We start from the raw sequence: 27,995 nt of genomic DNA, 5'->3' as shown, positions 1-27,995 counted from the left end.
GGAGCACTACTATACCCCGTGTTCCCGGGATCCTCTGCGCTGCCGCTTCAACAACCAATGAGGCGGCTCCCCAGATCACATGACTCAGATCCGCCTGACCTTCTGATTGGTCACATAACTTAAGGGCGGGACCGTCCTCCTGCTACACTCAGTAACATGGCGCTCTCCATAGTCCGGCGTGCAGTGCGGAGCCGACTGAGAAACGGGACCCGGACACTGTGCACAGACCGGAAGCACCGACCACAGGTGACACCGGAACTGACTCACTGCTCACATGATTAATCCACGTCCGGAGCGCCCTCTAGTGTCAGGTTATATCATCACTGATGGTGTGTGTGGAGCGCCCTCTAGTGTCAGGTTATATCATCACTGATTATGTGTGCGGAGCGCCCTCTAGTGTCAGGTTATATCATCACTGATTATGTGTGCGGAGCGCCCTCTAGTGTCAGGTTATATCATCACTGATGGTGTGTGCGGAGCGCCCTCTAGTGTCAGGTTATATCATCACTGATTATGTGTGCGGAGCGCCCTCTAGTGTCAGGTTATATCATCACTGATTATGTGTGCGGAGCGCCCTCTAGTGTCAGGTTATATCATCACTGATGGTGTGTGCGGAGCGCCCTCTAGTGTCAGGTTATATCATCACTGATGGTGTGTGCGGAGCGCCCTCTAGTGTCAGGTTATATCATCACTGATTATGTGTGCGGAGCGCCCTCTAGTGTCAGGTTATATCATCACTGATTATGTGTGCGGAGCGCCCTCTAGTGTCAGGTTATATCATCACTGATGGTGTGTGCGGAGCGCCCTCTAGTGTCAGGTTATATCATCACTGATTATGTGTGTGGAGCGCCCTCTAGTGTCAGGTTATATCATCACTGATTATGTGTGTGGAGCGCCCTCTAGTGTCAGGTTATATCATCACTGATTATGTGTGTGGAGCGCCCTCTAGTGTCAGGTTATATCATCACTGATTATGTGTGCGGAGCGCCCTCTAGTGTCATGATATATCGTCACTGATGGTGTGTGCGGAGCACCCTCTAGTGGCAGGTTATATCATCACTGATGGTGTGTGCGGAGCACCCTCTAGTGTCAGGTTATATCATCACTGATGGTGTGTGCGGAGCACCCTCTAGTGGCAGGTTATATCATCACTGATGGTGTGTGCGGAGCACCCTCTAGTGTCAGGTTATATCATCACTGATGGTGTGTGCGGAGCGCCCTCTAGTGTCAGGTTATATCATCACTGATGATGTGTGCGGAGCGCCCTCTAGTGTCAGGTTATATCATCACTGATGATGTGTGAGGAGCGCCCTCTACTGTCAGGATATATCATCACTGATGTGTGTGGAGCGCCCTCTAGTGTCAGGTTATATCATCACTGATGATGTGTGGGGAGCTCCCTCTAGTGTCAGGTTATATCATCACTGATGGTGTGTGCGGAGCGCCCTCTAGTGTCAGGTTATATCATCACTGATGTGTGCAGAGCGCCCTCTAGTGTCGGGTTGTATCATCACTGATGGTGTTTGTGGAGCTCCCTCTAGTGTCATGTTATATCATCACTGATGTGTGCGGAGCGCCCTCTAGTGTCGGGTTATATCATCACTGATGGTGTTTGTGGAGCTCCCTCTACTGTCAGGTTATATCATCACTGATGGTCGGTGTGAGCAGAGCGCCCTCTAGTGTCAGGTTATATAATCACTGATGATGTGTGTGGAGCGCCCTCTAGTGTCGGGTTATATCATCACTGATGATGTGTGTGGAGCGCCCTCTAGTGTCGGGTTATATCATCACTGATGGTGTTTGTGGAGCGCCCTCTAGTGTCGGGTTATATCATCACTGATGATGTGTGTGGAGCGCCCTCTAGTGTCAGGTTATATCATCACTGATGGTGTTTGTGGAGCGCCCTCTAGTGTCGGGTTATATCATCACTGATGGTGTTTGTGGAGCGCCCTCTAGTGTCGGGTTATATCATCACTGATGATGTGTGTGGAGCGCCCTCTAGTGTCGGGTTATATCATCACTGATGGTGTGTGTGGCGCGCCCTCTAGTGTCAGGTTATATCATCATTGATGATGTGTGTGGAGCGCCCTCTAGTGTCAGGTTATATCATCACTGATGGTGTGTGTGGAGCTCCCTCTAGCGTCGGGTTATATCATCACTGATGATGTGTGCGGAGTGCCCTCTAGTGTCAGGTTATATCATCACTGATGGTGTGTGCGGAGTGCCCTCTAGTGTCAGGTTATATCATCACTGATGGTGCGTGCGGAGCGCCCTCTAGTGTCGGGTTATATTATCACTGATGATGTGTGCGGAGCGCCCTCTAGTGTCAGGTTATATCATCACTGATGATGTGTGCGGAGCACGCTCTAGTGTCAGGTTATAACATCACTGATGATGTGTGCAGAGCGCCCTCTAGTGTCAGGTTATATCATCACTGATGGTGTTTGTGGAGCGTCCTCTAGTGTCAGGTTATATCATCACTGGTGATGTGTGCAGAGCGCCCTCTAGTGTCGGGTTATAACATCACTGATGATGTGTGCGGAGCGCCCTCTAGTGTCAGGTTATATCATCACTGATGATGTGTGCAGAGCGCCCTCTAGTGTCAGGTTATATCATCACTGATGGTGTTTGTGGAGCGTCCTCTAGTGTCAGGTTATATCATCACCGATGATGTGTGCGGAGCGCCCTCTAGTGTCGGGTTATATCATCACTGATGATGTGTGCGGAGCGCCCTCTAGTGTCAGGTTATATCATCACTGATGATGTGTGCGGAGCACGCTCTAGTGTCAGGTTATAACATCACTGATGATGTGTGCAGAGCGCCCTCTAGTGTCAGGTTATATCATCACTGATGGTGTTTGTGGAGCGTCCTCTAGTGTCAGGTTATATCATCACTGGTGATGTGTGCAGAGCGCCCTCTAGTGTCGGGTTATATCATCACTGATGATGTGTGCGGAGCTCCCTCTAGTGTCGGGTTATATCATCACTGATGGTGTGTGCGGAGCGCCCTCTAGTGTCACAATATATCGTCACTGATGGTGTGTGCAGAGCGCCCTCTAGTGTCGGGTTATATCATCACTGATGATGTGTGTGGAGCGCCCTCTAGTGTCATGATATATCGTCACTGATGGTGTGTGCGGAGCGCCCTCTAGTGTCTGGTTATATCATCACTGATGATGTGTGCGGAGCGTCCACTAGTGTCAGGTTATATCATCACTGATGGTGTGTGTGGAGCACCCTCTAGTGTCAGGATATATCATCACTGATGGTGTGTGCGGAGCGCTCTCTAGTGTCGGGTTATATCATCACTGATGATGTGTGCGGAGCTCCCTCTAGTGTCAGGATATATCATCACTGATGATGTGTGCGGAGCACCCTCTAGTGTCGGGTTATATAATCACTGATGACGTGTGCGGAGCGTCCACTAGTGTCAGGATATATCATCACTGATGACATGTGCGGAGCGCCCTCTAGTGTCAGGATATATCATCACTGATGGTGTGTGTGGAGCGCCCTCTAGTGTCACGATATATCATCACTGATGATGTATGTGGAGCGCCCTCTAGTGTCGGGTTATATCATCACCGATGATGTGTGCGGAGCGCCCTCTAGTGTCGGGTTATATTATCACTGATGATGTGTGCGGAGCGCCCTCTAGTGTCAGGATATATCATCACTGATGGTGTTTGTGGAGCGTCCTCTAGTGTCAGGTTATATCATCACTGATGATGTGTGCGGAGCGCCCTCTAGTGTCGGGTTATATTATCACTGATGATGTGTGCGGAGCGCCCTCTGGTGTCAGGTTATATCATCACTGATGGTGTTTGTGGAGCGTCCTCTAGTGTCAGGTTATATCACCACCGATGATGTGTGCAGAGCGCCCTCTAGTGTCAGGTTATATCATCACTGATGGTGTTTGTGGAGCGCCCTCTAGTGTCAGGATATATCATCACTGATGGTGTGTGTGGAGCGCCCTCTAGTGTCGGGTTATATCATCACTGATGTGTGTGAAGCGCCCTCTAGTGTCAGGTTATATCATCACTGGTGGTGTGTGTGGAGCGCCCTCTAGTGTCAGGATATATCATCACTGATGGTGTGTGTGGAGCGCCCTCTAGTGTCGGGTTATATCATCACTGATGATGTGTGTGAAGCGCCCTCTAGTGTCAGGTTATATCATCACTGGTGGTGTGTGTGGAGCGCCCTCTAGTGTCAGGTTATATCATCACTGGTGGTGTGTGTGGAGCGCCTTCTAGTGTCAGGATATATCATCACTGATGATGTGTGTGAAGCGCCCTCTAGTGTCAGGTTATATCATCACTGGTGGTGTGTGCGGAGCGCCCTCTAGTGTCGGGTTATATCATCACTGATGATGTGTGTGAAGCGCCCTCTAGTGTCAGGTTATATCATCACTGGTGGTGTGTGTGGAGCGCCCTCTAGTGTCAGGATATATCATCACTGATGGTGTGTGTGGAGCGCCCTCTAGTGTCGGGTTATATCATCACTGATGGTGTGTGTGGAGCGCCCTCTAGTGTCAGGTTATATCATCACTGATGGTGTGTGTGGAGCGCCCTCTAGTGTCAGGTTATATCATCACTGATGATGTGTGTGAAGCGCCCTCTAGTGTCAGATTATATCATCACTGGTGGTGTGTGTGGAGCGCCCTCTAGTGTCAGGATATATCATCACTGATGGTGTGTGTGGAGCGCCCTCTAGTGTCGGGTTATATCATCACTGATGATGTGTGTGAAGCGCCCTCTAGTGTCAGGTTATATCATCACTGGTGGTGTGTGTGGATCGCCCTCTAGTGTCAGGTTATATCATCACTGGTGGTGTGTGTGGAGCGCCCTCTAGTGTCAGGATATATCATCACTGATGGTGTGTGCGGAGCGCCCTCTAGTGTCAGGATATATCATCACTGATGGTGTGTGTGGAGCGCCCTCTAGTGTCAGGATATATCATCACTGATGGAGTGTGTGGAGCGCCCTCTAGTGTCAGGTTATATCATCACTGATGGTGTGTGTGGAGCGCCCTCTAGTGTCAGGTTATATCATCACTGATGATGTGTGTGGAGCGCCCTCTAGTGTCGGGTTATATCATCACTGATGGTCGGTGTGTGCGGAGCGCCCTCTAGTGTCAGGTTATATCATCACTGATGATGTGTGCGGAGCGCCCTCTAGTGTCAGGTTATATCATCACTGATGATGTGTGCGGAGTGTCCTCTAGTGTCAGGTTATATCATCACTGATGATGTGTGAGGAGCGCCCTCTACAGTCAGGATATATCATCACTGATGTGTGTGGAGCGCCCTCTAGTGTCAGGTTATATCATCACTGATGATGTGTGGGGAGCTCCCTCTAGTGTCAGGTTATATCATCACTGATGGTGTGTGCGGAGCGCCCTCTAGTGTCAGGTTATATCATCACTGATGTGTGCAGAGCGCCCTCTAGTGTCGGGTTGTATCATCACTGATGGTGTTTGTGGAGCTCCCTCTAGTGTCAGGTTATATCATCACTGATGTGTGCGGAGCGCCCTCTAGTGTCGGGTTATATCATCACTGATGGTGTTTGTGGAGCTCCCTCTACTGTCAGGTTATATCATCACTGATGGTCGGTGTGAGCAGAGCGCCCTCTAGTGTCAGGTTATATAATCACTGATGATGTGTGTGGAGCGCCCTCTAGTGTCGGGTTATATCATCACTGATGATGTTTGTGGAGCGCCCTCTAGTGTCGGGTTATATCATCACTGATGATGTGTGTGGAGCGCCCTCTAGTGTCGGGTTATATCATCACTGATGGTGTTTGTGGAGCGCCCTCTAGTGTCGGGTTATATCATCACTGATGATGTGTGTGGAGCGCCCTCTAGTGTCAGGTTATATCATCACTGATGGTGTTTGTGGAGCGCCCTCTAGTGTCGGGTTATATCATCACTGATGGTGTTTGTGGAGCGCCCTCTAGTGTCGGGTTATATCATCACTGATGATGTGTGTGGAGCGCCCTCTAGTGTCGGGTTATATCATCACTGATGGTGTGTGTGGCGCGCCCTCTAGTGTCAGGTTATATCATCATTGATGATGTGTGTGGAGCGCCCTCTAGTGTCAGGTTATATCATCATTGATGATGTGTGTGGAGCGCCCTCTAGCGTCGGGTTATATCATCACTGATGATGTGTGCGGAGTGCCCTCTAGTGTCAGGTTATATCATCACTGATGGTGTGTGCGGAGTGCCCTCTAGTGTCAGGTTATATCATCACTGATGATGTGTGCGGAGCACGCTCTAGTGTCAGGTTATAACATCACTGATGATGTGTGCAGAGCGCCCTCTAGTGTCAGGTTATATCATCACTGATGGTGTTTGTGGAGCGTCCTCTAGTGTCAGGTTATATCATCACTGGTGATGTGTGCAGAGCGCCCTCTAGTGTCGGGTTATATCTTCACTGATGATGTGTGCGGAGCGCCCTCTAGTGTCGGGTTATATCATCACTGATGATGTGTGCAGAGCGCCCTCTAGTGTCAGGTTATATCATCACTGATGATGTGTGTGGAGCGCCCTCTAGTGTCGGGTTATATCATCACTGATGGTCGGTGTGTGCGGAGCGCCCTCTAGTGTCAGGTTATATCGTCACTGATGATGTGTGCGGAGCGCCCTCTAGTGTCAGGTTATATCATCACTGATGATGTGTGCGGAGTGTCCTCTAGTGTCAGGTTATATCATCACTGATGATGTGTGAGGAGCGCCCTCTACTGTCAGGATATATCATCACTGATGTGTGTGGAGCGCCCTCTAGTGTCAGGTTATATCATCACTGATGATGTGTGGGGAGCTCCCTCTAGTGTCAGGTTATATCATCACTGATGGTGTGTGCGGAGCGCCCTCTAGTGTCAGGTTATATCATCACTGATGTGTGCAGAGCGCCCTCTAGTGTCGGGTTGTATCATCACTGATGGTGTTTGTGGAGCTCCCTCTAGTGTCAGGTTATATCATCACTGATGTGTGCGGAGCGCCCTCTAGTGTCGGGTTATATCATCACTGATGGTGTTTGTGGAGCTCCCTCTACTGTCAGGTTATATCATCACTGATGGTCGGTGTGAGCAGAGCGCCCTCTAGTGTCGGGTTATATCATCACTGATGGTGTTTGTGGAGCGCCCTCTAGTGTCGGGTTATATCATCACTGATGATGTGTGTGGAGCGCACTCTAGTGTCGGGTTATATCATCACTGATGGTGTGTGTGGCGCGCCCTCTAGTGTCAGGTTATATCATCATTGATGATGTTTGTGGAGCGCCCTCTAGTGTCAGGTTATATCATCACTGATGGTGTGTGTGGAGCTCCCTCTAGCGTCGGGTTATATCATCACTGATGATGTGTGCGGAGTGCCCTCTAGTGTCAGGTTATATCATCACTGATGGTGTGTGCGGAGTGCCCTCTAGTGTCAGGTTATATCATCACTGATGGTGTGTGCGGAGCGCTCTCTAGTGTCGGGTTATATTATCACTGATGATGTGTGCGGAGCGCCCTCTAGTGTCAGGTTATATCATCACTGATGATGTGTGCGGAGCACGCTCTAGTGTCAGGTTATAACATCACTGATGATGTGTGCAGAGCGCCCTCTAGTGTCAGGTTATATCATCACTGATGGTGTTTGTGGAGCGTCCTCTAGTGTCAGGTTATATCATCACTGGTGATGTGTGCAGAGCGCCCTCTAGTGTCGGGTTATAACATCACTGATGATGTGTGCGGAGCGCCCTCTAGTGTCAGGTTATATCATCACTGATGATGTGTGCAGAGCGCCCTCTAGTGTCAGGTTATATCATCACTGATGGTGTTTGTGGAGCGTCCTCTAGTGTCAGGTTATATCATCACCGATGATGTGTGCGGAGCGCCCTCTAGTGTCAGGTTATATCATCACCGATGATGTGTGCGGAGCGCCCTCTAGTGTCAGGTTATATCATCACTGATGATGTGTGCGGAGCACGCTCTAGTGTCAGGTTATAACATCACTGATGATGTGTGCAGAGCGCCCTCTAGTGTCAGGTTATATCATCACTGATGGTGTTTGTGGAGCGTCCTCTAGTGTCAGGTTATATCATCACTGGTGATGTGTGCAGAGCGCCCTCTAGTGTCGGGTTATATCATCACTGATGATGTGTGCGGAGCTCCCTCTAGTGTCAGGTTATATCATCACTGGTGATGTGTGCGGAGCGCCCTCTAGTGTCGGGTTATATCATCACTGATGATGTGTGTGGAGCGCCCTCTAGTGTCGGGTTATATCATCACTGATGGTGTGTGCGGAGCGCCCGCTAGTGTCACAATATATCGTCACTGATGGTGTGTGCAGAGCGCCCTCTAGTGTCGGGTTATATCATCACTGATGATGTGTGTGGAGCGCCCTCTAGTGTCATGATATATCGTCACTGATGGTGTGTGCGGAGCGCCCTCTAGTGTCATGATATATCGTCACTGATGGTGTGTGCGGAGCGCCCTCTAGTGTCAGGTTATATCATCACTGATGGTGTGTGCGGAGCGTCCACTAGTGTCAGGTTATATCATCACTGATGGTGTGTGTGGAGCACCCTCTAGTGTCAGGATATATCATCACTGATGGTGTGTGCGGAGCGCTCTCTAGTGTCGGGTTATATCATCACTGATGATGTGTGCGGAGCTCCCTCTAGTGTCAGGATATATCATCACTGATGATGTGTGCGGAGCACCCTCTAGTGTCGGGTTATATAATCACTGATGACGTGTGCGGAGCGTCCACTAGTGTCAGGATATATCATCACTGATGACATGTGCGGAGCGCCCTCTAGTGTCAGGATATATCATCACTGATGGTGTGTGTGGAGCGCCCTCTAGTGTCACGATATATCATCACTGATGATGTGTGCGGAGCGCCCTCTAGTGTCGGGTTATATGATCACTGATGATGTATGTGGAGCGCCCTCTAGTGTCGGGTTATATCATCACCGATGATGTGTGCGGAGCGCCCTCTAGTGTCGGGTTATATTATCACTGATGATGTGTGCGGAGCGCCCTCTAGTGTCAGGATATATCATCACTGATGGTGTTTGTGGAGCGTCCTCTAGTGTCAGGTTATATCATCACTGATGATGTGTGCAGAGCGCCCTCTAGTGTCGGGTTATATTATCACTGATGATGTGTGCGGAGCGCCCTCTAGTGTCGGGTTATATTATCACTGATGATGTGTGCGGAGCGCCCTCTGGTGTCAGGTTATATCATCACTGATGATGTGTGCGGAGCACGCTCTAGTGTCAGGTTATAACATCACTGATGATGTGTGCAGAGCGTCCTCTAGTGTCAGGTTATATCATCACTGATGATGTGTGCGGAGCGCCCTCTAGTGTCAGGTTATATCATCACTGGTGATGTGTGCGGAGCGCCCTCTAGTGTCGGGTTATATCATCACTGATGATGTGTGCGGAGCGCCCTCTAGTGTCAGGTTATATCATCACTGGTGATATGTGCGGAGCGCCCTCTAGTGTCGGGTTATATCATCACTGATGATGTGTGCAGAGCGCCCTCTAGTGTCGGGTTATATCATCACTGATGATGTGTGTGGAGCGCCCTCTAGTGTCGGGTTATATCATCACTGATGATGTGTGCGGAGCTCCCTCTAGTGTCAGGATATATCATCACTGATGATGTGTGCGGAGCACCCTCTAGTGTCGGGTTATATCATCACTGATGATGTGTGCGGAGCGTCCACTAGTGTCAGGATATATCATCACTGATGGTGTGTGTGGAGCACCCTCTAGTGTCAGGATATATCATCACTGATGGTGTGTGCGGAGCGCCCTCTAGTGTCGGGTTATATCATCACTGATGATGTGTGCGGAGCTCCCTCTAGTGTCAGGATATATCATCACTGATGATATGTGCGGAGCGCCCTCTAGTGTCGGGTTATATCATCACTGATGATGTGTGCGGAGCACCCTCTAGTGTCACGATATATCATCACTGATGATGTGTGCGGAGCGCCCTCTAGTGTCGGGTTATATGATCATTGATGATGTGTGCGGAGCGCCCTCTAGTGTCGGGTTATATCATCACCGATGATGTGTGCGGAGCGCCCTCTAGTGTCGGGTTATATTATCACTGATGATGTGTGCGGAGCTCCCTCTAGTGTCAGGTTATATCATCACTGATGATGTGTGCAGAGCGCCCTCTAGTGTCAGGTTATATCATCACTGATGGTGTTTGTGGAGCGTCCTCTAGTGTCAGGTTATATCATCACTGGTGATGTGTGCAGAGCGCCCTCTAGTGTCGGGTTATATCATCACTGATGATGTGTGTGGAGCGCCCTCTAGGGTCGGGTTATATCATCACTGATGGTGTGTGCGGAGCGCCCTCTAGTGTCACAATATATCGTCACTGATGGTGTGTGCGGAGCGCCCTCTAGTGTCAGGTTATATCATCACTGATGATGTGTGCAGAGCGCCCTCTAGTGTCGGGTTATATCATCACTGATGATGTGTGTGGAGCGCCCTCTAGTGTCGGGTTATATCATCACTGGTGTGTGCGGAGCGCCCTCTAGTGTCACAATATACACTCACTGGCCACTTTATTAGGTACACCATGCTAGTAAGGGGTTGGACCCCCTTTTGCCTTCAGAACTGCCTCAATTCTTCGTGGCAGAGATTCAACAAGGTGCTGGAAGCATTCCTCAGAGATTTTGGACCATATTGACATGATGGCATCACACAGTTGGCGCAGATTTGTCGGCTGCACATCCCTGATGCAAATCTCCCGTTCCACCACATCCCAAAGATGCTCTATTGGATTGAGATCTGGTGACTGAGGAGGCCATTTGAGTACAGTGAACTCATTGTCATGTTCAAGAAACCAATCTGAGATGATTCGAGCTTTATGACATGGCGCATTATCCTGCTGAAAGTAGCCATCAGATGTTGGGTACATTGTGGTCATAAAGGGATGGACATGGTCAGCAACAATACTCAGGTAGGCTGTGGCGTTGCAACGATGCTCAATTGGTACCAAGGGGCCCAAAGAGTGCCCAGAAAAAATTCCCCACACCATGACACCACCACCACCAGCCTGAACCGTTGATACAAGGCAGGATGGATCCATGCTTTCATGTTGTTTACGCCAAATTCTGGCCCTACCATCCGAATGTCGCAGCAGAAATCGAGACTCATCAGACCAGGCAACGTTTTTCCAATCTTCTACTGTCCAATTTCGATGAGCTTGTGCAAATTGTAGCCTCAGTTTCCTGTTCTTAGCTGAGAGGAGTGGTACCCAGTGTGGTCTTCTGCTGCTGTAGCCCATCTGCCTCAAAGTTCGACGCACTGTGCGTTCAGAGATGCTCTTCTGCCTACCTTGGTTGTAACGGGTGACAATTTGTGTCACTGTTGCCTTTCTATCAGCTCGAACCAGTCTGCCCATTCTCCTCTGACCTCTGGCATCAACATGGCATTTCCGGCCACAGAACTGCCGCTCACTGGATTTTTTTTCTTTTTCGGACCATTCTCTGTAAACCCTAGAGATGGTTGTGCGTGAAAATCCCAGTAGATCAGCAGTTTCGGAAATTCTCAGACCAGCCCTTCTGGCACCAACAATCATGCCACGTTCAAAGGCACTCAAATCACCTTTCTTCCCCATACTGATGCTCGGTTTGAACTGCAGGAGATTGTCTTGACCATGTCTACATGCCTAAATGCACTGAGTTGCCGCCATGTGATTGGCTGATTAGAAATTAAGTCTTAACACACAGTTGGACAGGTGTACCTAATAAAGTGGCCAGTGAGTGTATCATCACTGATGGTGTGTGCGGAGCTCCCTCTAGTGTCGGGTTATATCATCACTGATGATGTGTGTGGAGCGCCCTCTAGTGTCGGGTTATATCATCACTGGTGTGTGCGGAGCTCCCTCTAGTGTCACAATATATCATCACTGATGGTGTGTGCGGAGCTCCCTCTAGTGTCACAATATATCATCACTGATTTTGTGTGCGGAGCGCCCTCTAGTGTTGGGTTATATCATCAGTGATGATATAACCCAACACTAGAGGGCGCTCCGCACACAAAATCAGTGATGATATATTGTGACACTAGAGGGAGCTCCGCACACACCAGTGATGATATAAACCGACACTAGAGGGCGCTCCACACACATCATCAGTGATGAATCATCACTGATGATGTGTGTGGAGCGCCCTCTAGTGTCGGTTTATATCATCACTGGTGTGTGCGGAGCTCCCTCTAGTGTCACAATATATCATCACTGAGGGTGTGTGCGGAGCTCCCTCTAGTGTCACAATATATCATCACTGATGGTGTGTGCGGAGCTCCCTCTAGTGTCAGGTTATATCATCACTGATGATGTGTGTGGAGCGCCCTCTAGTGTCATGATATATCGTCACTGATGGTGTGTGCGGAGCGCCCTCTAGTGTCGGGTTATATCATCACTGATGATGTGTGAGGAGCGTCCACTAGTGTCAGGATATATCATAACTGATGGTGTGTGCAGAGCGCCCTCTAGTGTCACAATATATCATCACTGATGGTGTGTGCGGAGCTCCCTCTAGTGTCAGGTTATATCATCACTGATGATGTGTGTGGAGCGCCCTCTAGTGTCATGATATATCGTTACTGATGGTGTGTGCGGAGCGCCCTCTAGTGTCGGGTTATATCATCACTGATGATGTGTGCAGAGCGCCCTCTAGTGTCAGGTTATATCACTGATGATGTGTGCAGAGCGCCCTCTAGTGTCAGGTTATATCACTGATGATGTGTGTGGAGCACGCTCTAGTGTCAGGTTATACAGTTAGGTCCATATATGGACAGAGACAACATTTTTCTAGTTTTGGTTCTAGACATCACCACAATGAATTTTAAACCAAACACTTCAGATACAGTTGAAGTTCAGACTTTCAGCTTTCATTTGAGGGTCTCCACATTAACACTGGATGAAGGGTTTAGGAGTTTCCGCTCCTTAACATGTGCCACCCTGTGTTTAAAAGGGACCAAAAGTAATTGGACATATTAAATAATTGTAAATAAAATGTTCATTTCTAGTACTTGGTTGACAACCCTTTGTTGGCAATGACTGCCTGAAGTCTTGGACTCATGGACATCACCAGACGCTGTGTTTCCTCCTTTTTGATGCTCTGCCAGGCCTTCACTGCGGTGGTTTTCAGTTGCTGTTTGTTTGTGGGCCTTTCTGTCTCAAGTTTAGTCTTTAACAAGTGAAATGCATGCTCAATTGGGTTGAGATCAGGTGACTGACTTGGCCATTCAAGAATATTCCACGTCTTTGCTTTAATAAACTCCTGGGTTGCTTTGGCTTTATGTTTTGGGTCATTGTCCATCTGTAGTATGAAACGACGACCAATCAGTTTGGCTGCATTTGGCTGGATCTGAGCACACAGTCTGGCTCTGAATAGCTCAGAATTCATTCAGCTGCTTCTGTCCTGTGTCACATCATCAATAAACACTAGTGACCCAGTGCCACTGGCAGCCATGCATGCCCAAGCCATCACACTGCCTCCACCGTGCTTTACAGATGATGTGGTATGATTTGGATCATGAGCTGTACCACGCCTTCGCCATACTTTTCTCTTTCCATCATTCTGGTAGAGGTTGATCTTGGTTTCATCTCTCCAAAGAATGTTCCTCCAGAACTGTGCTGGCTTTTTTAGATGTTTTTTTAGCAAAGTCCAGTCTAGCCTTGTGATTCTTGATGCTTATGAGTGGCTTGCACCGTGCAGTGAACCCTCTGCATTTACTTTCATGCAGTCTTCTCTTTATGGTAGATTTGGATATTGATACGCCTACCTCCTGGAGAGTGTTGGTCACTTGGTTGGCTGTGCTGAAGGGGTTTCTCTTCACCATGGAGACTATTCTGCGATCATCCACCACTGTTGTCTTCCGTGGGCGCCCAGGTCTTTTTGCATTGATGAGTTCACCAGTGCTTTCTTTCTTTCTCAGGATGTACCAAACTGTAGATTTTGCCACTCCTAATGTTGTAGCAATTTCTCGGATGGGTTTTTTGTGTTTTTGCAGCTTCAGGATGGCTTGTTTCACCTGCATGGAGAGCTCCTTTGACCGCATGTTTCCTTCACAGCAAAACCTTCCAAATGCCAGCACCACACCTCCGATCAACTCCAGGCCTTTTATCTGCTTAACTGAGAATGACATAACGAAGGGATTGCCCACACCTGTCCATGAAATAGCCTCGGAGTCAATTGTCCAATTACTTTTGGTCCCTTTAAAAACAGGGTGGCACATGTTACGGAGCTGAAACTCCCAAACCCTTCATCCAATGTTAATGAGGAGACCCTCAAATGAAAGCTGAAAGTCTGAACTTCAACCGCATCTGAAGTGTTTGGCTTAAAATTCATTGTGGTAATGTCTAGAACCAAAATTAGAAAAGTGTTGTCTCTGTCCAAATATATATGGACCTAACTATCATCACTGATGGTGTGAGCAGAGCGCCCTCTAGTGTCAGGTTGCATAATCAGGCAAATTGCTGACCTGACAGATGTAGGAGACCTGAGTATTAGGCCGCAGTCACACTAGAGAGGGGTACGGACGCGTGCTTGGTGATAAAACATCGCATCGCACTCGGCCCACTGGTAATCTATGGGGCAGCTCGTCGTATTTTACGTGCGGGTGAAATCACAGCTGCGATCTGCTGCATATATCGGCCGAGCCTCGCCAATGCAAGTCTGTGAGTGCGAGAAAGAAATTCGCACACGGAGCAGACGTGTGACCTCTGAAAAGCGGCAATTCAGTGCGGTGTACAGTAAAATCACAGCTAACGATAGATACACACAGAATACATGTATACAGCTCTGGCAAAGATGACGAGACCCCCACATCCAACCCCTGTCATGGCCGCCCGATCTCCAGACCTGAACCCCACTGAGAACCTCTGGAATGTAATCAGGAGGAAGATGGAGTCACAAGCCATCACGCAAAGAAGAACTGCTGACATGTGTGTACCAGGAGAGGGATAAGGGCACCCAAAAGCCGTGTGAGAGACTGGAGGAAAGCAGCCAAGACACAGGAAAGCTGGGGTTAACAATCATGGGGATTCCACAGAATACTGATCTCTGAACTCTTCCTGAGGTAAAGCATTAGTATTGTTGTTTCTACATGATTAGGACCTTGGTTCCTTAGCATTATTGGAGGTCTATAAGCAGTACACTTTTTTTGTTATTTTGACCATTTCTCATTTTGTGAAAATAAATAAATCCAAAATCTAGTGCTTGGAGATTCGGAGACATGTGGTCAGAAGTTTATAGAATAAAAGAACAATTTACATTATACTCAAAGATATCAAGAGGAAAATCAGAGAAACTGTCCTTACTTTTTGCCAGAGCTGTCCATCCATTCTGTGTGTGTCCCTTCTGCCGCGCTGTGACTGTTCCGGACGCGGCAGATCATTGGCGGCTTTCACTCTATAGATCTATCATATATCTATAGGCTCGTGTCACATGGCGCACGGATCACCATAGGGAGAACATTTGTGTGATTCTCGCCCGAGAGAATCGGACTGATTTTTCATACGGCAAGTATGACGCCGGCCTAATCTGTGGTGTTACATAGGACTGCAGGTCAGTGTATGTGGCTGTACACGGTGTCTCACTCTCCTGCCTGTATTACAGGGTCCCTCTCTGCGTGTCTTCTCTGGGATTCAGCCCACCGGGACCCCCCATCTTGGTAATTACCTGGGGGCGCTGCAGGTCTGGGTCCAACTACAGGATGAGTTCAGCTCGGTGCTGTACAGCATTGTGGACCTGCACTCCATCACTGTACCCCAAAACTCAGACACCCTGCGGGGGAGCGTGCTGGACATGGCCGCCTGCCTGCTGGCCTGTGGGGTGAACCCTGACAAGAGCCTCCTCTTCCAGCAGTCTCGGGTCAGTACAGAGGACAGATACATGTAGACCACCGGGACCGTAATCAGGGGGCTCTCATCCATCTCCCCCTCTCCTGCAGGTCCCAGAGCATGCAGAGCTCGGCTGGATTCTCGGCTGCCTGACATCTATGCCGCGGCTCCGTCATCTGCCGCAATGGAAGGTGAGAGCCTGAGAGTCACCCCAGTAAGAATATAATGTACTGCCAGAGCGGCATTTACAATTCTGTCACACTCCAGTCACAGCTAAATCTGCAGTCACTATTCTGCTGTTACATCATGTCTTATCCTCCAGTCACAGCTAAATCTGCAGTCACTATTCTGCTGTTACATCGTGTCTTATCCATCAGTCACCTCCAGAGCTGCAGTCGCTATTCTGCTGTTACATCATGTCTTATCCTCCAGTCACAGCTAAATCTACAGTCACTATTCTGCTGTTACATCGTGTCTTATCCATCAGTCACCTCCAGAGCTGCAGTCACTATTCTACTGTTACATCATGTCTTATCCACCAGTCACCTCCAGAGCTGTAGTCACTATTCTGCTGTTACATCATGTCTTATCCTCCAACTCTTTTATTTTACAAAATTATCAAAATTACACTCAGAAACAAACCACAATACATAAACTAAAGAAAACCAACATAGACAGACATAAAATGTGCAAAACATGCGCAAACAACTGAAAGTCCAAATCCTTTCCTTGTCCCCCACTGAGCTCGGCAGCTTAGGGTCCCCCAGCAGGAATCCACTTAAAAGAGAATACAAAGAAACATAAACCCCACTCCCCACTCTCACTCCATTCACCCCCATTCACACCTCACCGATTTTACTAGTTTACTATTTACAATTTTACTATTTACAAAAACCAAACGAAAATAACCCTTTCCTGGCCCTCCGCCTTGAAAAAAACAAGAACTCTGCCATTTTGGCCGACAAACCTTACCTCCTATTACACAGCAAAGATTTTTTTTTTTTTTTTTCCTCTCCCACACATGGCAACAAGTTCGCAGCCTTTTTTTTCCCACCACCTTGCACCGCAGGTCCTACAAGTTTGTAGCCTTTTGATTCCACACGAAAACTCTTTCCAGGGTCCGCAGAGTCTACTTCTCCTGCCCTGCTCCTCTGCTCCTTCATGTTGCTCTTGGCATCCGGTCATCCATCCACCACCCCCCATGCACCCCCCTCCCAACCTGACTACATCCCATCCACACATTCTAACTAAAAAAACAAAAAAAACGTGTGTTATATGTTTTTCCTTTTACCAAAGCACAACCAAAAGACATTTTCCAAAACTCTCAATACCATCCCATCTACTTACGCATTAATATACAAACTAAACACAGCATTTACATACCCAAGGCCCAAGTTTGGCACCTGTAAGCCCAATATCCATTATATGTCCTGTTTTTAAAACAAAAAGCTAAGGTGGCATGCACCAGCCCACCACCAGGAAAACGGGGTTCTAGAGGCTCCATCCCTCACTAACACATTCATCCTATCCCTCAAGAACTAAGACTGTCCCTACTTCTGTCCCTAAAAAAAGAAACCTGTCCCTATCTGTCCCTACCTGCCCCTACTCTACCTAACTTATCATAACTAACTCTCTATCTGTCCCTCAGTGCCTGTCCCTCCCTGTCCCTATCTGCCCCTACTTCTGTCCCTAACACACCCAGTGAAACTTATGCTATCCCTACCCTCATTCACACGGAGCTAGCTCTCCCTTGAGTGCGTTTTTAAAAGGAGAGGCCTCTCCAAAGCCAAGAGGCCTTCCTCACACCCAACCTTTCGAACTCCAAAGAACGGACCTTCACCAGGTCACCCAAGATGTTTCCTACCACCTCATCCCTTGGGAGGGTTTTTTTCCGCGTCGTAACTAGGCACCGTGCATTCCAAGTGTGGAACCTAACCGCTGCACTGACTAGGAATAAAGTGCACGGGTCCCGGCCACCCAGGGATCTGAACGCTCCATAGGCCCATTCAGTGTAGGAGAGGGACGCCAGCCGCGGCCAACGTATGGAGGCACCCACCCTGTTGTAAACCTCTGCATTAAAGGGACAATGAAGCAGGAAGTGCTCCATGCTTTCCAGCACGTCGCCACACTCCTCACGAGGGCAACCCCGGTCATCGGAGTTCCTGCACTTCAAGTTGTCCCTTACATACAGCCTCCCGTGGAAGCAACGCCAGGTCAAGTCCCAAAACTTCATGGGGATCCGCTTAGAATTTAAAAGCCCCAGCCCGACCTCCAGATCCCGGCCTGGGCAATCCTTAAGGGCCAGGGGCTTCTGGAAATGGGTCAACAGGACCCTCCTGTCAAGGCACTGCCTCGACATGGTCCTGATTTCCCACATTCCCAGACCCCACCGGCGGATCACCTTCAGAACCGGGGTAGCGTAAGCCGGAAGATGCCCATGAGGTGTGCGTAGGTCCTTCACCCGCCCTCCTGTCTCCCATTCCTGGAAGAAAGGCCAAAGCCAACCCTTGCAGGAGACTACCCACGGAGGAGCCCTCTCTAGCCAGAGGTTGGAGATGTTAGTCTTAAGAAAGGTGTTTACTAGAAACACCACCGGGTTGACCATACCCAACCCGCCTAGTCTCCTCGTACGGTATGTAACCTCCCTCTTGATTAGGTTAAGCCTATTCCCCCATAACAATTGGAAGAACAGGCTATAGACCCGCGTCCAGAGAGGTTCCGGCAAGATGCACACACTGCCCAGGTATATCAATAAAGGTAGCAGATAGCCTTTAGCCAGGGCAACCCTTTCCCTCAGGGTTAAAGACCAACCCTTCCATTGGTCCACCTTTTGGGCGGCGATCTTAAGTCTGCCCTCCCAATTTTGCTGGGGGTAGTCCCCGGGGCCAAATTCGATGCCTAGAATTTTGGCGGTGGCCTGGGGCCCTGGAAGGGTGTCCGGGAGATCAAAACTAGGATCTCCCCCTCCCAGCCAGAGACTTTCACACTTATCCCGGTTGATCATGGACCCGGATGCCTCCGAGTAGCGCAATACCTCCGACATGACCCAGTCCGCCTCCCCTCTCGAGGATACGAACAGGGAAACATCATCGGCATACGCCACCACCCTCAGAGAGGAGCCAGAGCCCGCCCGGTCCATCCCGACTCCCGCCAACGGTCCACGATCTACCCTCCTTAAGAAGGGATCGATCGCGAACACGTATAAAAGCGGGCTCAGCGGACAGCCCTGACGGACCCCAGAACCCACCTCAAAAGGACGACCTGACCAACCATTCACCAGCGGAAAAGTCTCAGCCCCTTGGTACAAGATCTCTAACCATTTTACAAACCTCCCAGGCAGACCATACCTCAAAAGGACGGACCAGAGGTACTCGTGGTTGACCCGGTCAAAGGCTTTCGCTTGATCTAATGACAGCAAGTACCCCTTCCAGTGACCTGCCCTACCCTGCTCCACTGCCTCTCGGACACCGAGCACAGCACTAAAAGTACTGCGGCCTGGAACAGAGCAATGCTGGGCCCCTGAAAGGAGCCGGGGTGCAAACTTCACCAGCCGATTAAACAGCACCTTGGCCAGAACCTTCCGGTCCGTATCGAGAAGCGCTATGGGACGCCAGTTCTCGATTCGGGACGGATCCTTACCCTTTGACAGAATAATGAGGGCTGACTTCCTCATTGAGCCGGGAAGAGTGCCCGAGGAGAGACACTCATTAAAGACCCCTGTCAAGAGGGGGACCAAGGAGTCCCTAAAAGTCTTATAGAACTCAGATGTTAAGCCATCCGGACCTGGCGATTTCTTGAGCCGAAGCCCATCAATGGCCAGTCTCACTTCCTCTTCCCTGATTTCTTCTGCCAAAACACCAAGAGAGGGGTCACCCCCTGGCTCAGGGATGGCTTCAGCCAGGAAAGCCGACATCCTGTCCCGATCCAGATCCTTCTTTTCCAAGAGGTGTGAGTAGAAGGATCTGACCACCTCCAGGATCCCTGATTTGGATCTGTTCAGGGACCCCGTACTGTCGATCAGTCCTGTCACCATCTTACAATTCACTGACATCTTACAGTTTCTGTAAGGGTCGGGCGAGCGGTACTTCCCGAAGTCCCTCTCAAAAACCAAAGATGTGTGCCTATCATACTGACACCTCTTGAGCAAAGATTTCACTCTGGAGATTTCCTCTCGGTCACCTCCAGTCGAGACAAGCTGCTCGAGTTTCCTCCCCAGGGCCTGGTACAAGCGGTGCCTGTTCAGACTCCTGAGGCTCGAGAGCTGACGGAAGAACCCCGCCACCCGCTTTTTGAAGATCTCCCACCACTCTGACTTACTACTACAGAGATCCAACAGCGGTACCTGGCTCTGAAGAAAATCCTCGAAGGATTGTCTCACCTCCGCTTCTTCCAGCAGGGACGAATTGAGCTTCCACAGCCCTCTTCCCATCCGAGGAGTCTCTGCAACATTCAGAGAAAAGAAAATTAAACAGTGATCGGAGAACTCCACCTCAACGGCGGACACAGCAGAAAAGATGGCGTCCTCCTTCAAAAAAAACCTGTCTATTCTAGACCTACAGCTACCCCTATGGTAGGTGAAACCTCCGTGACCTGGGGTGTGCCGGATGTGGGCATCCACCAGGCGAGCTTCACTGGCTATGCTATTCAACGCGACGCTATCATAAGCCAGGCGATCTCCGGGACCCCCCCGGTCACGGGACCTCGTAATGGTGTTGAAGTCCCCACCGAAGACCACCTGTCGGCTCGTAAAAAGAAAGGGCTTGATCCTCAGGAAGAGACATTTGCGGTCCCACTTGGACTGCGGGCCGTAGATGTTGATGAGCCGGAGCTCTTGTCCCCTCATGAAGACATCTAGGATCAGGCACCTCCCCATTTCCAACTCAGTAACCCGTCGGCATTCAACTGCTGCAGTCTTAAAAAGGACTGCCACCCCGCTATACGGCTCGGCCGCAAGAGACCAGTATGAGGGCCCGCACCTCCACTCCCTCCGTGATTTATAGATGGCCCCCATGTCTGTTAGTCTGGTCTCTTGCAAGAATAAAATTTCTGCCTCAATCCGGGAGAAAAAATCAAAGGCCGTGAAGCGAGCCGCATCTGACTTAATGCTGGCGACATTAATAGACGCCAGCGTCAACGGGGCGAGTTCAGCCATCATGGGTGATCGAGTTGGATGGCCAATTTCTTCCCTACCCCGCTATTACCTCCTCCTGGGGAGGGGTCAGACACCTTCCTTTTCAGGGAAGCTCCCGACGTGTCCATCCCACCCCCCCCCGGTGTCCTCGCCCCCGGGTTCCAGGTCTGTCCCCCCCTCAGGAGGAGCAATGCCCCCTGAGGAACGGACTCCGCCATCCCCCGAAGGACCCTCCGGTGTTACCCCCGGCCCAGTACCCTCGTCTTGCGGTTCATCATCTGAACCCCCGAGGGCGCTGAACCGGTTGGAGAGTCTGATCAGAGGGGGGTCAGCGGGCCCTTCCGTATGCACCCTTGTGGTCGGGGGCGGGGGGGACTTTGAAGGCTTGTCAGCCTTCCTCCCCACCGCTTTGCGCTTGGCACGCCTGGTTTTGCCACCTGGTGCTGTAGGCTGCTCTTGGACATCCTCATCAACACTTTCATACTGAGAGGAATTGTCCGAGTCAGCCGCTTTCTCCTCTCTCTCCATCCTCCTGATCTCCTCACTCACCGCACTCTCCCCCAGGGCCTCAGAGGCTTTGGCCACGGGCCTGGAGGGAGGAGCAGGCATCACCCCGGTTGCCCGAGGCTCCACCTGTCCCTTACCTCCCTGGCGTTTTTCCTGCCTCCGCTGGTATGCGGGGCCCCTTGCAGCATTGCCCTTCCTCACTGGCCCCTCAGCCCTTCCCCCTTCGCCACCACCTGCCACAGCAGAAGCAGCGCCACCGGGGGTTGCCCCCCCGCGGTCTCCCCCCACCGGGCCTGTGGCGGCATTAGAGAAAGAGCGAGGGCAGCGGCTGAGAGGGTGACCCAGGTCACCACACAGGTGGCACCGAATGTCTTTGCACAAGGCAGCCAGGTGACCTACCCCACCACACAACGCGCACTTCTGCACCTTGCAGTTGGCGCTGAAGTGAGTGGGGTCGCCGCACTTGTGGCAGACCTTCGGTTGCCCCTGGTAGAAGACCAGGATCCTGTCCCTTCCCAGGAACGCCGAGGAAGGGATGTGGGTGACCGTGCCGCCGGAAACCTTCAATTTGACCATGAAGGTCCAGCCCCCCGACCAGATGCCAAACTCGTCCCTGTTCTTTTTTGGGACCTCGGTGACCTCCCCGTAACGGGAAAGCCACGTCATGATGTCCACGCCTGCGAGTGACTCGTTACATGTAACCACGGTCACTCGCTTGACGGAATTTTGGCGAGACACCGCTTGAGCCACGAAGTCTCGCCATCCGGGCTCTTCTCGCACCAGCTCGTAGTTTGACCAGAAGAGCTCAAGCCCCTCTGGCCGCACGAAGCTGACGTCGAAGAAGCGGGACGCCGAAGGGTGTATCAGGGCAAAGATGTCATTCGCCCCGAAGCCCATCTTAAGGAGGAGCTCCACCACCTTGCTCCTAGGTGGACAAGCTTCACTGCCCCCCCACCTAAGACGGACCACATTCCTTCTTGGCGGCCCCTGCCCGGCTGTGGGGAGAGACCAAACAGTCCCTCCCTCCCTTTGATTTTGGAAGGCTGCTAGGCCATGTCTCTCTATCCAGAAAGACAGGTCCACTGTCCTCCCCTCTACCATGATCGATCTTTCTCCCCTTTGGAGGGCCTCCAGGAAACGGCGGTGCAAACCGCCGTCCCCGGAGCCCGGAGGCGAGGAGACCCCCCCGGAACCACCCCGACCCCCAGCCGCGACCCCCGCATAATTACGTTGGGGCCTCGCGGATGGGGGGGCAGACGGGCCAGCCCTCCCACCACTACCACCACTTGTGCCAGCACCCTCATTCATTCTCCCGTTCACTCTTTTATTATTTCCACTCGCTCCGGCACTCACTCCAGCATTTACTGCCACATTCACACTCGCACTCACTCCCTCATCCATATCGCTCACATCACCATTTATGTCCTCAAACAGCTCTTCAAAAATATCTCCTATCTCACTCCCACTCTCACTTCCAGATAGACCACTATTTACATTAGCAGACTTGGTGTTGCAGTACCCCTGCCTGCCTGCTGGGGGCCCTGACTGGCCAGTGCTCTGCTCCTTGGAGCTGCTGGCACTGCTCCAACTCTTGTCCAAGAGTGCCGCTGCCCCTTTAAATACCTCCGAGCAGAGCGCACTCAGTACGCCCTGCCCGAGCCTGGGAGCAGCAGCAGCTCCTGGGTTCTCTGGCTCCACATTTTTTTCTTTTTGCGGTATCTTTGCACTGAGGGCAGGGACGGCCACTGCCACCGCACCCTGCCCTCTGCTGTTCGCCCCCGCCGGCTTCCCAAGGAGCGCCAGAGCCCCCGCACCACCAGATGGAGGTAAGCGGGCTGGGGACCCCGACAACTCCCTACCGACTTTTGGGGGCACTATGCTGCTTGAGGGGGTAGGCGGGACAGGAGGCAGTGGGCCCGCCAAGGCCACGCCCCCCCCGCCGGCCGCAGCCACCCCGGGCAGAGCAGTGACCCCTTGCGAGGCCACGCCCTCCCCAGGTGACGCGGGCACAGCGGGCGGGACAGCGGCCGAGGAGGACACGCCCCCCCCGCATGCCGCAGCCTTTGCAGGCTGGGCAACACTCGGGGAGGCCACGCCCCCCTCACGGACTGTCACTGCGCCCCTGAACCCACCACTTGATGTTGGCAGGGCTGGCCACTCCCCCTCGTCGCCCAGCGGCGGCGGTGCCCCCAGCACGGACCCCTTTTTGGGTCTACGCGCCGGGGACCCCGCTCTTGCCACGGGCGCCGTCAGAGGAGCTACCAGCCCCTTGCATTTCTTTAGCTGCTGCTTCACAGCAGCCTCCACGCCCTTTCTAGGTCTCTGGACCCCCATAAGTGGACCAGACTTAACGGACCCGTGCGTGGGGGATCCAGAGACCCCAGCACTCACCGCCGGAGGTGCGGTCCTGGCTGTACCCGTGCTGAGCGCCAGGCCAGCCCCCCCTGCCACCGGGGACTGAGCCCGGACACCACTACTGCCAATACCGCCAGCGGCTGTTACACCACTGGCACCAGCACCGACCTCCATGTCGCTGCCTGAACCCTCACCGCCACCACCAGATGTGACGGTAAGGTCCAGGCACACATCACTCTCCCCGCGCCCCCGCTGCGGACCCACCACAGGGCCCGAGCCGGGGTGGGCAGCGGGTTCCATACAGCGGGACAGAGGGGCCCCGGAAAGAGGGACAAACATAAGTTTGTCAGCCACGGTGTTTTTTGGCTTGCGCTTGTTTTTTTTCTTTTTCCTCTTTCCGGTTGCCCCGTCCTCAGGGCAGACCTCATCCCCAAAGAGCAGTGTGCCAAACCGCTCTGGGGACTCGATCTGCCTCACCTGTTGTAGGACGAGGCAGCCCCCCTCACTACTACTGTCCCCACTCCCACCAGCCTCCCCCTCGCCCCCACTTTCCTCCGAGTAACTGGAGTCCGGTGGGAGAGCCACTTGCTCAGGGGCCACCCCGCTGCATGTTACCTGGGTGTTGTTGCTCACCAGGCCTTCAGGTGGGGCAGGCGTAGATGTTCCGCCATCCTCCTCTTCGTGCTCCACCTGGCAGGGGCCTCCTGACCCCCCAGGAGACCCTCCGGTCATGGCTCTAAACCGGTCATCGTTTTTCAGTTTCTCTGCAAAGGGGCCGCTCCCACTCAGGATAGCCGCCCGTATCTCCTCCAAGGCCCTGATAGCCCCCTTCAGCCTCTCCACCGTGGCGGAGACCTCAGCTCGTCTCGAGGCGGGGAGCCGGTTCTTAGCCACCGCTCGTGCTCCCCTTAACTCCTCCCGGAGTTTTCTCAGCTGTTTGGCGGCCTCCTCATATTCGCAGAGGTGCGCATGGATGCGGGAGGCGTAGATGGTGGATGGCTCTCCCTCAGCTCTGGAGCCCCAGATGTTGGGGGGCTCTGCCACTGCACCTCTGCTCTGGGCCGCCACTCCTCCGGGAGGAGGAGCCGCCACGGTACCAGCTTCGGGGGGCCCGGTGTCCCGGGGCTCCTGGGTCCTGCGACCCCCTCTCTCTTGGCTCCGTCTCTTCCCCATCTCCCTGGGACTGGCTGGCTGCACCCTGGCCTCCGGATGGTGCTGAGGCCCCCCACCCCCAGCTGGCTTGCCGGAGGGTGGGAGCCAGGGGCATAGCCCCGGCGCTCAGTCCCAGGGAAAGTCCTCTTTCCTGGGAAGGGGGCAGATGGAAAGTCCTTGCAGGAAAAAACCTCCCTTCCCAGGAGCTTAGCAAGGCCCTAGCCTGCAGATGCTCAGCACAGATGCTCCTCCTCTTCCTGGGCGTGCTCTATCCTTCAGTCACCTCCAGAGCTGCACTCACTATTCTGCTGTTACATCGTGTCTTATCCATCAGTCACCTCCAGAGCTGCAGTCACTACTCTACTGTTACATCGTGTCTTATCCTCCACTCACCTCCAGAGCTGCAATCACTATTCTGCCATTATATCATGTCTTATCCTCCAGTCACCTCCAGAGCTGCGCTCACTATTCTGCTGTTACATCATGTCTTATCCTCCAGTCACCTCCAGAGCTGCAGTCACTATTCTGCTGTTACATCGTGTCTTATCCTCCACTCACCTCCAGAGCTGCAATCACTATTCTGCCATTATATCATGTCTTATCCTCCAGTCAGCTCCAGAGCTGCAGTCACTATTCTGCATCATCACTGCTGACTGACAGAAGCTGAATTCCATCAGAAGTTTGTGTGCAGCTTTGGATGGGATTGGAGTATATGCTATGGCGTGTATAGATTTTCTGATAGGGTGTCGCTTTAAGACCGAAGTGTGAAATTAGTTTTTCTTGATTGACAGATGAAAAGTCTGCACCAGAAGAATGAGGGGAGCGTCGGGCTGTTCACGTACCCCGTGCTGCAGGCGGCTGATATTCTGCTCTACAAGTGAGTCCTAGCGGACGGGGATACAACCGTGAAACGACTCCAGCCCCAGTCAGTGACACCCTCAGCCGCCCCGGGACCAGCGCAGGAGGGTCCGGGAGCTTTCTGGTCACACCAGCCCTTCGATGTCGCCTGAAATGTGTTGGTTGTTTGTGAAATCCTGCTGTGACCCCCAGACACGTAATCCGTGACCCCCAGACACGTAATCCGTGACCCCCAGACACGTAATCCGTGACCCCAGGTCCACTTTAACCTGAATCGCGTAGACCTGTCGTATTCAACCTTGTATTTAGGAATGGATGCAGAAAATGGCGGAGGCGCCTGCAATGCGTTGTCGCGTGGCGGCTGCTGTGACCGGATATCTTCCTACAATGCGATGTTATTAGGGATTACAAGAGACCAGTTCAGCCTGGGAAAGGCCGATGTTCCTGAAACGCATCGGTCTGCGGTGATTTAACACTGACTGTAGTAAGGATTGGTTTCAGAGCCGGTGATCCCTTCTTCAGTTTCATGCCAGTGATTTCAGGCTAGATCTGATGACAGGGAGTGATGACCGTGTCCTGATGGACTGAAACGCGCCAGTTTGTTGAATATTCTACTGTAGTAAGGATTTGTTTTGCATAAGCAGCAGTATTGTTACACTGGTAAAATCAGTGAGAAGTCGCAGAGTCCGATGAGCCGGCTCCATGATGGCCTGGAACGCGTGGGTTTGTCATGTGCTTTAGGCTGAGCACAGATCTTATAGGCGAGTTGTAAAAACACTGGACTGAAACGCGTTAGTTCTTGCGTAAGGTCTATTTAGTAATAATGAAGTGTTTTATTGACGCCGTGACCAGTGTGACCTTTATCAGTGGTTTTGGCTTCGCCGTGGTTGCCATAACTCGGGGCTGATGTGACCTGAAACGCATCAGACCTCCTGGGACCTAAGGAAGCTGCCGCCAGTGCTGGATCCTGTGTATCAGTGTAGTTACATTGTCCGCTCTCCATCTGTGACAGGTCCACTCACGTCCCGGTCGGTGATGACCAAGCCCAGCACTTGGAGCTGACGCAGGATGTGGCGCGGATCTTCAATAATCGATACGGGGAATTCTTCCCGATCCCCAGAGCTCTGATGAGTGAGTGTCGGCCGATGGTGATGTCGATGGCTGGATGGGGATGGGATATGACCTAAAGGGTTAATGTTGCATGTTTTGTAGGTCGCTCCAAGAAGATCCGTTCCCTCCGGGACCCTACAGTGAAGATGTCTAAGTCGGACCCTCAAAATCTGGCCACTGTGCGGCTGACAGACACACCGGATGAAATAATCATGAAGTTCCGCAAGGCGGTGACAGACTGCACCTCGGAGGTGACCTATGACCCAGAGGAGCGGCCGGGCGTCTCTAACCTGGTGGCGATCCACAGTGCTGTGACTGGCCACGCCCCCGAGGAGCTTGTGACGCAGAGCCGTGGACTGGAGACCGCACAGTACAAGCTGGTGGTGGCAGAGGCAGTGATCACCAAGCTGGCGCCCATCCGGGAGGAGATCCACAGACTCAGGGGGGATGCGGGGTTCCTTACAGAGGTGCTGGAGCACGGGGCTCAGGGGGCGCGGGAGGTAGCGGCTCCAGTGTACGACGCAGTCTGCCGGCTGGTTGGACTAAGATGACGAGGCCAATAACGTCTCCCCCTCCTGGCACTGACTGATGCTGATGCGCTCCTACCGTGGACGGGACTTGTTCTGTCCCCAAAAACCAGGATCACTGTATAATTTCTGCAACTTTCTGACTCTCTTGTATTTTTCACTATTTCTAGAATCTTTGCTGTCTGTGAGTGCAAATATCCTGCTCTCACAGCTGAGCATTTGTTACAATGTATCAGTTTCAAAATCTCTTGGAGCAGAAATAATATTTGACATGCAGGTAAAATCCACAACAAGCTTGTGTGATGGGGGAGCGACTGACAGCAAGCAGAGTTCCTGAAAGAGGGGCACGGTCTCATGGAAAAGAGCAGCTTTCATCGCACAGTGCTAAAGCTTGATGTAGCGGGGACACCGGCCTTCTCCCACTGCAGTGCTTCATGTCACCACAGCCAGGACTCTGCCCACCGGCAGGTTCATTACGTCATACATC

At 51.8% G+C, this 27,995-nt stretch overlaps 2 protein-coding genes across 2 annotated transcripts in view; one reads left to right on the top strand and one right to left on the bottom strand.

Moving 5' to 3' along the window:
* Nucleotides 1-56, bottom strand: part of HAO2 (hydroxyacid oxidase 2) — a 56,251-nt gene extending 56,195 nt beyond the window's left edge. Inside the window, exon 1 of the mRNA XM_073576957.1 lies at nucleotides 16-56. The gene's annotated coding sequence lies outside the window, so the exon portion shown is untranslated. The remainder of the gene's footprint in view (nucleotides 1-15) is intronic.
* On the top strand, nucleotides 19-27,756 carry WARS2 (tryptophanyl tRNA synthetase 2, mitochondrial). Its single transcript, XM_073576959.1, has 6 exons — nucleotides 19-246; nucleotides 15,645-15,899; nucleotides 15,979-16,059; nucleotides 25,805-25,890; nucleotides 26,884-27,002; nucleotides 27,084-27,756. Exons 1-6 carry the CDS (start codon nucleotides 157-159, stop codon nucleotides 27,530-27,532), a joined length of 1,080 nt encoding a protein of 359 aa, XP_073433060.1. The 5' UTR covers nucleotides 19-156; the 3' UTR covers nucleotides 27,533-27,756.
* The last annotated feature ends 239 nt before the right edge of the window (nucleotides 27,757-27,995 follow it).

Source organism: Dendrobates tinctorius, unplaced genomic scaffold, assembly GCF_039654945.1.
Source record: "Dendrobates tinctorius isolate UK_male_01 unplaced genomic scaffold, ASM3965494v1 ptg000054l, whole genome shotgun sequence".
Lineage (NCBI taxonomy): Eukaryota > Metazoa > Chordata > Amphibia > Anura > Dendrobatidae > Dendrobates > Dendrobates tinctorius.
The sequence above is the reverse complement of the archived record's forward strand: the minus strand, read 5'-3'. Positions and strand labels throughout refer to the sequence as shown.

Bases quoted from the DNA above. Each gene is read 5' to 3' on its own strand.
- WARS2 (XM_073576959.1), top strand. From the start codon at position 157: ATGGCGCTCTCCATAGTCCGGCGTGCAGTGCGGAGCCGACTGAGAAAC. The intron at 15,900-15,978 runs GTCAGTACAGAG...CCTCTCCTGCAG, and splicing joins TCCTCTTCCAGCAGTCTCGG to GTCCCAGAGCATGCAGAGCT. The intron at 16,060-25,804 runs GTGAGAGCCTGA...CTTGATTGACAG, and splicing joins GTCATCTGCCGCAATGGAAG to ATGAAAAGTCTGCACCAGAA.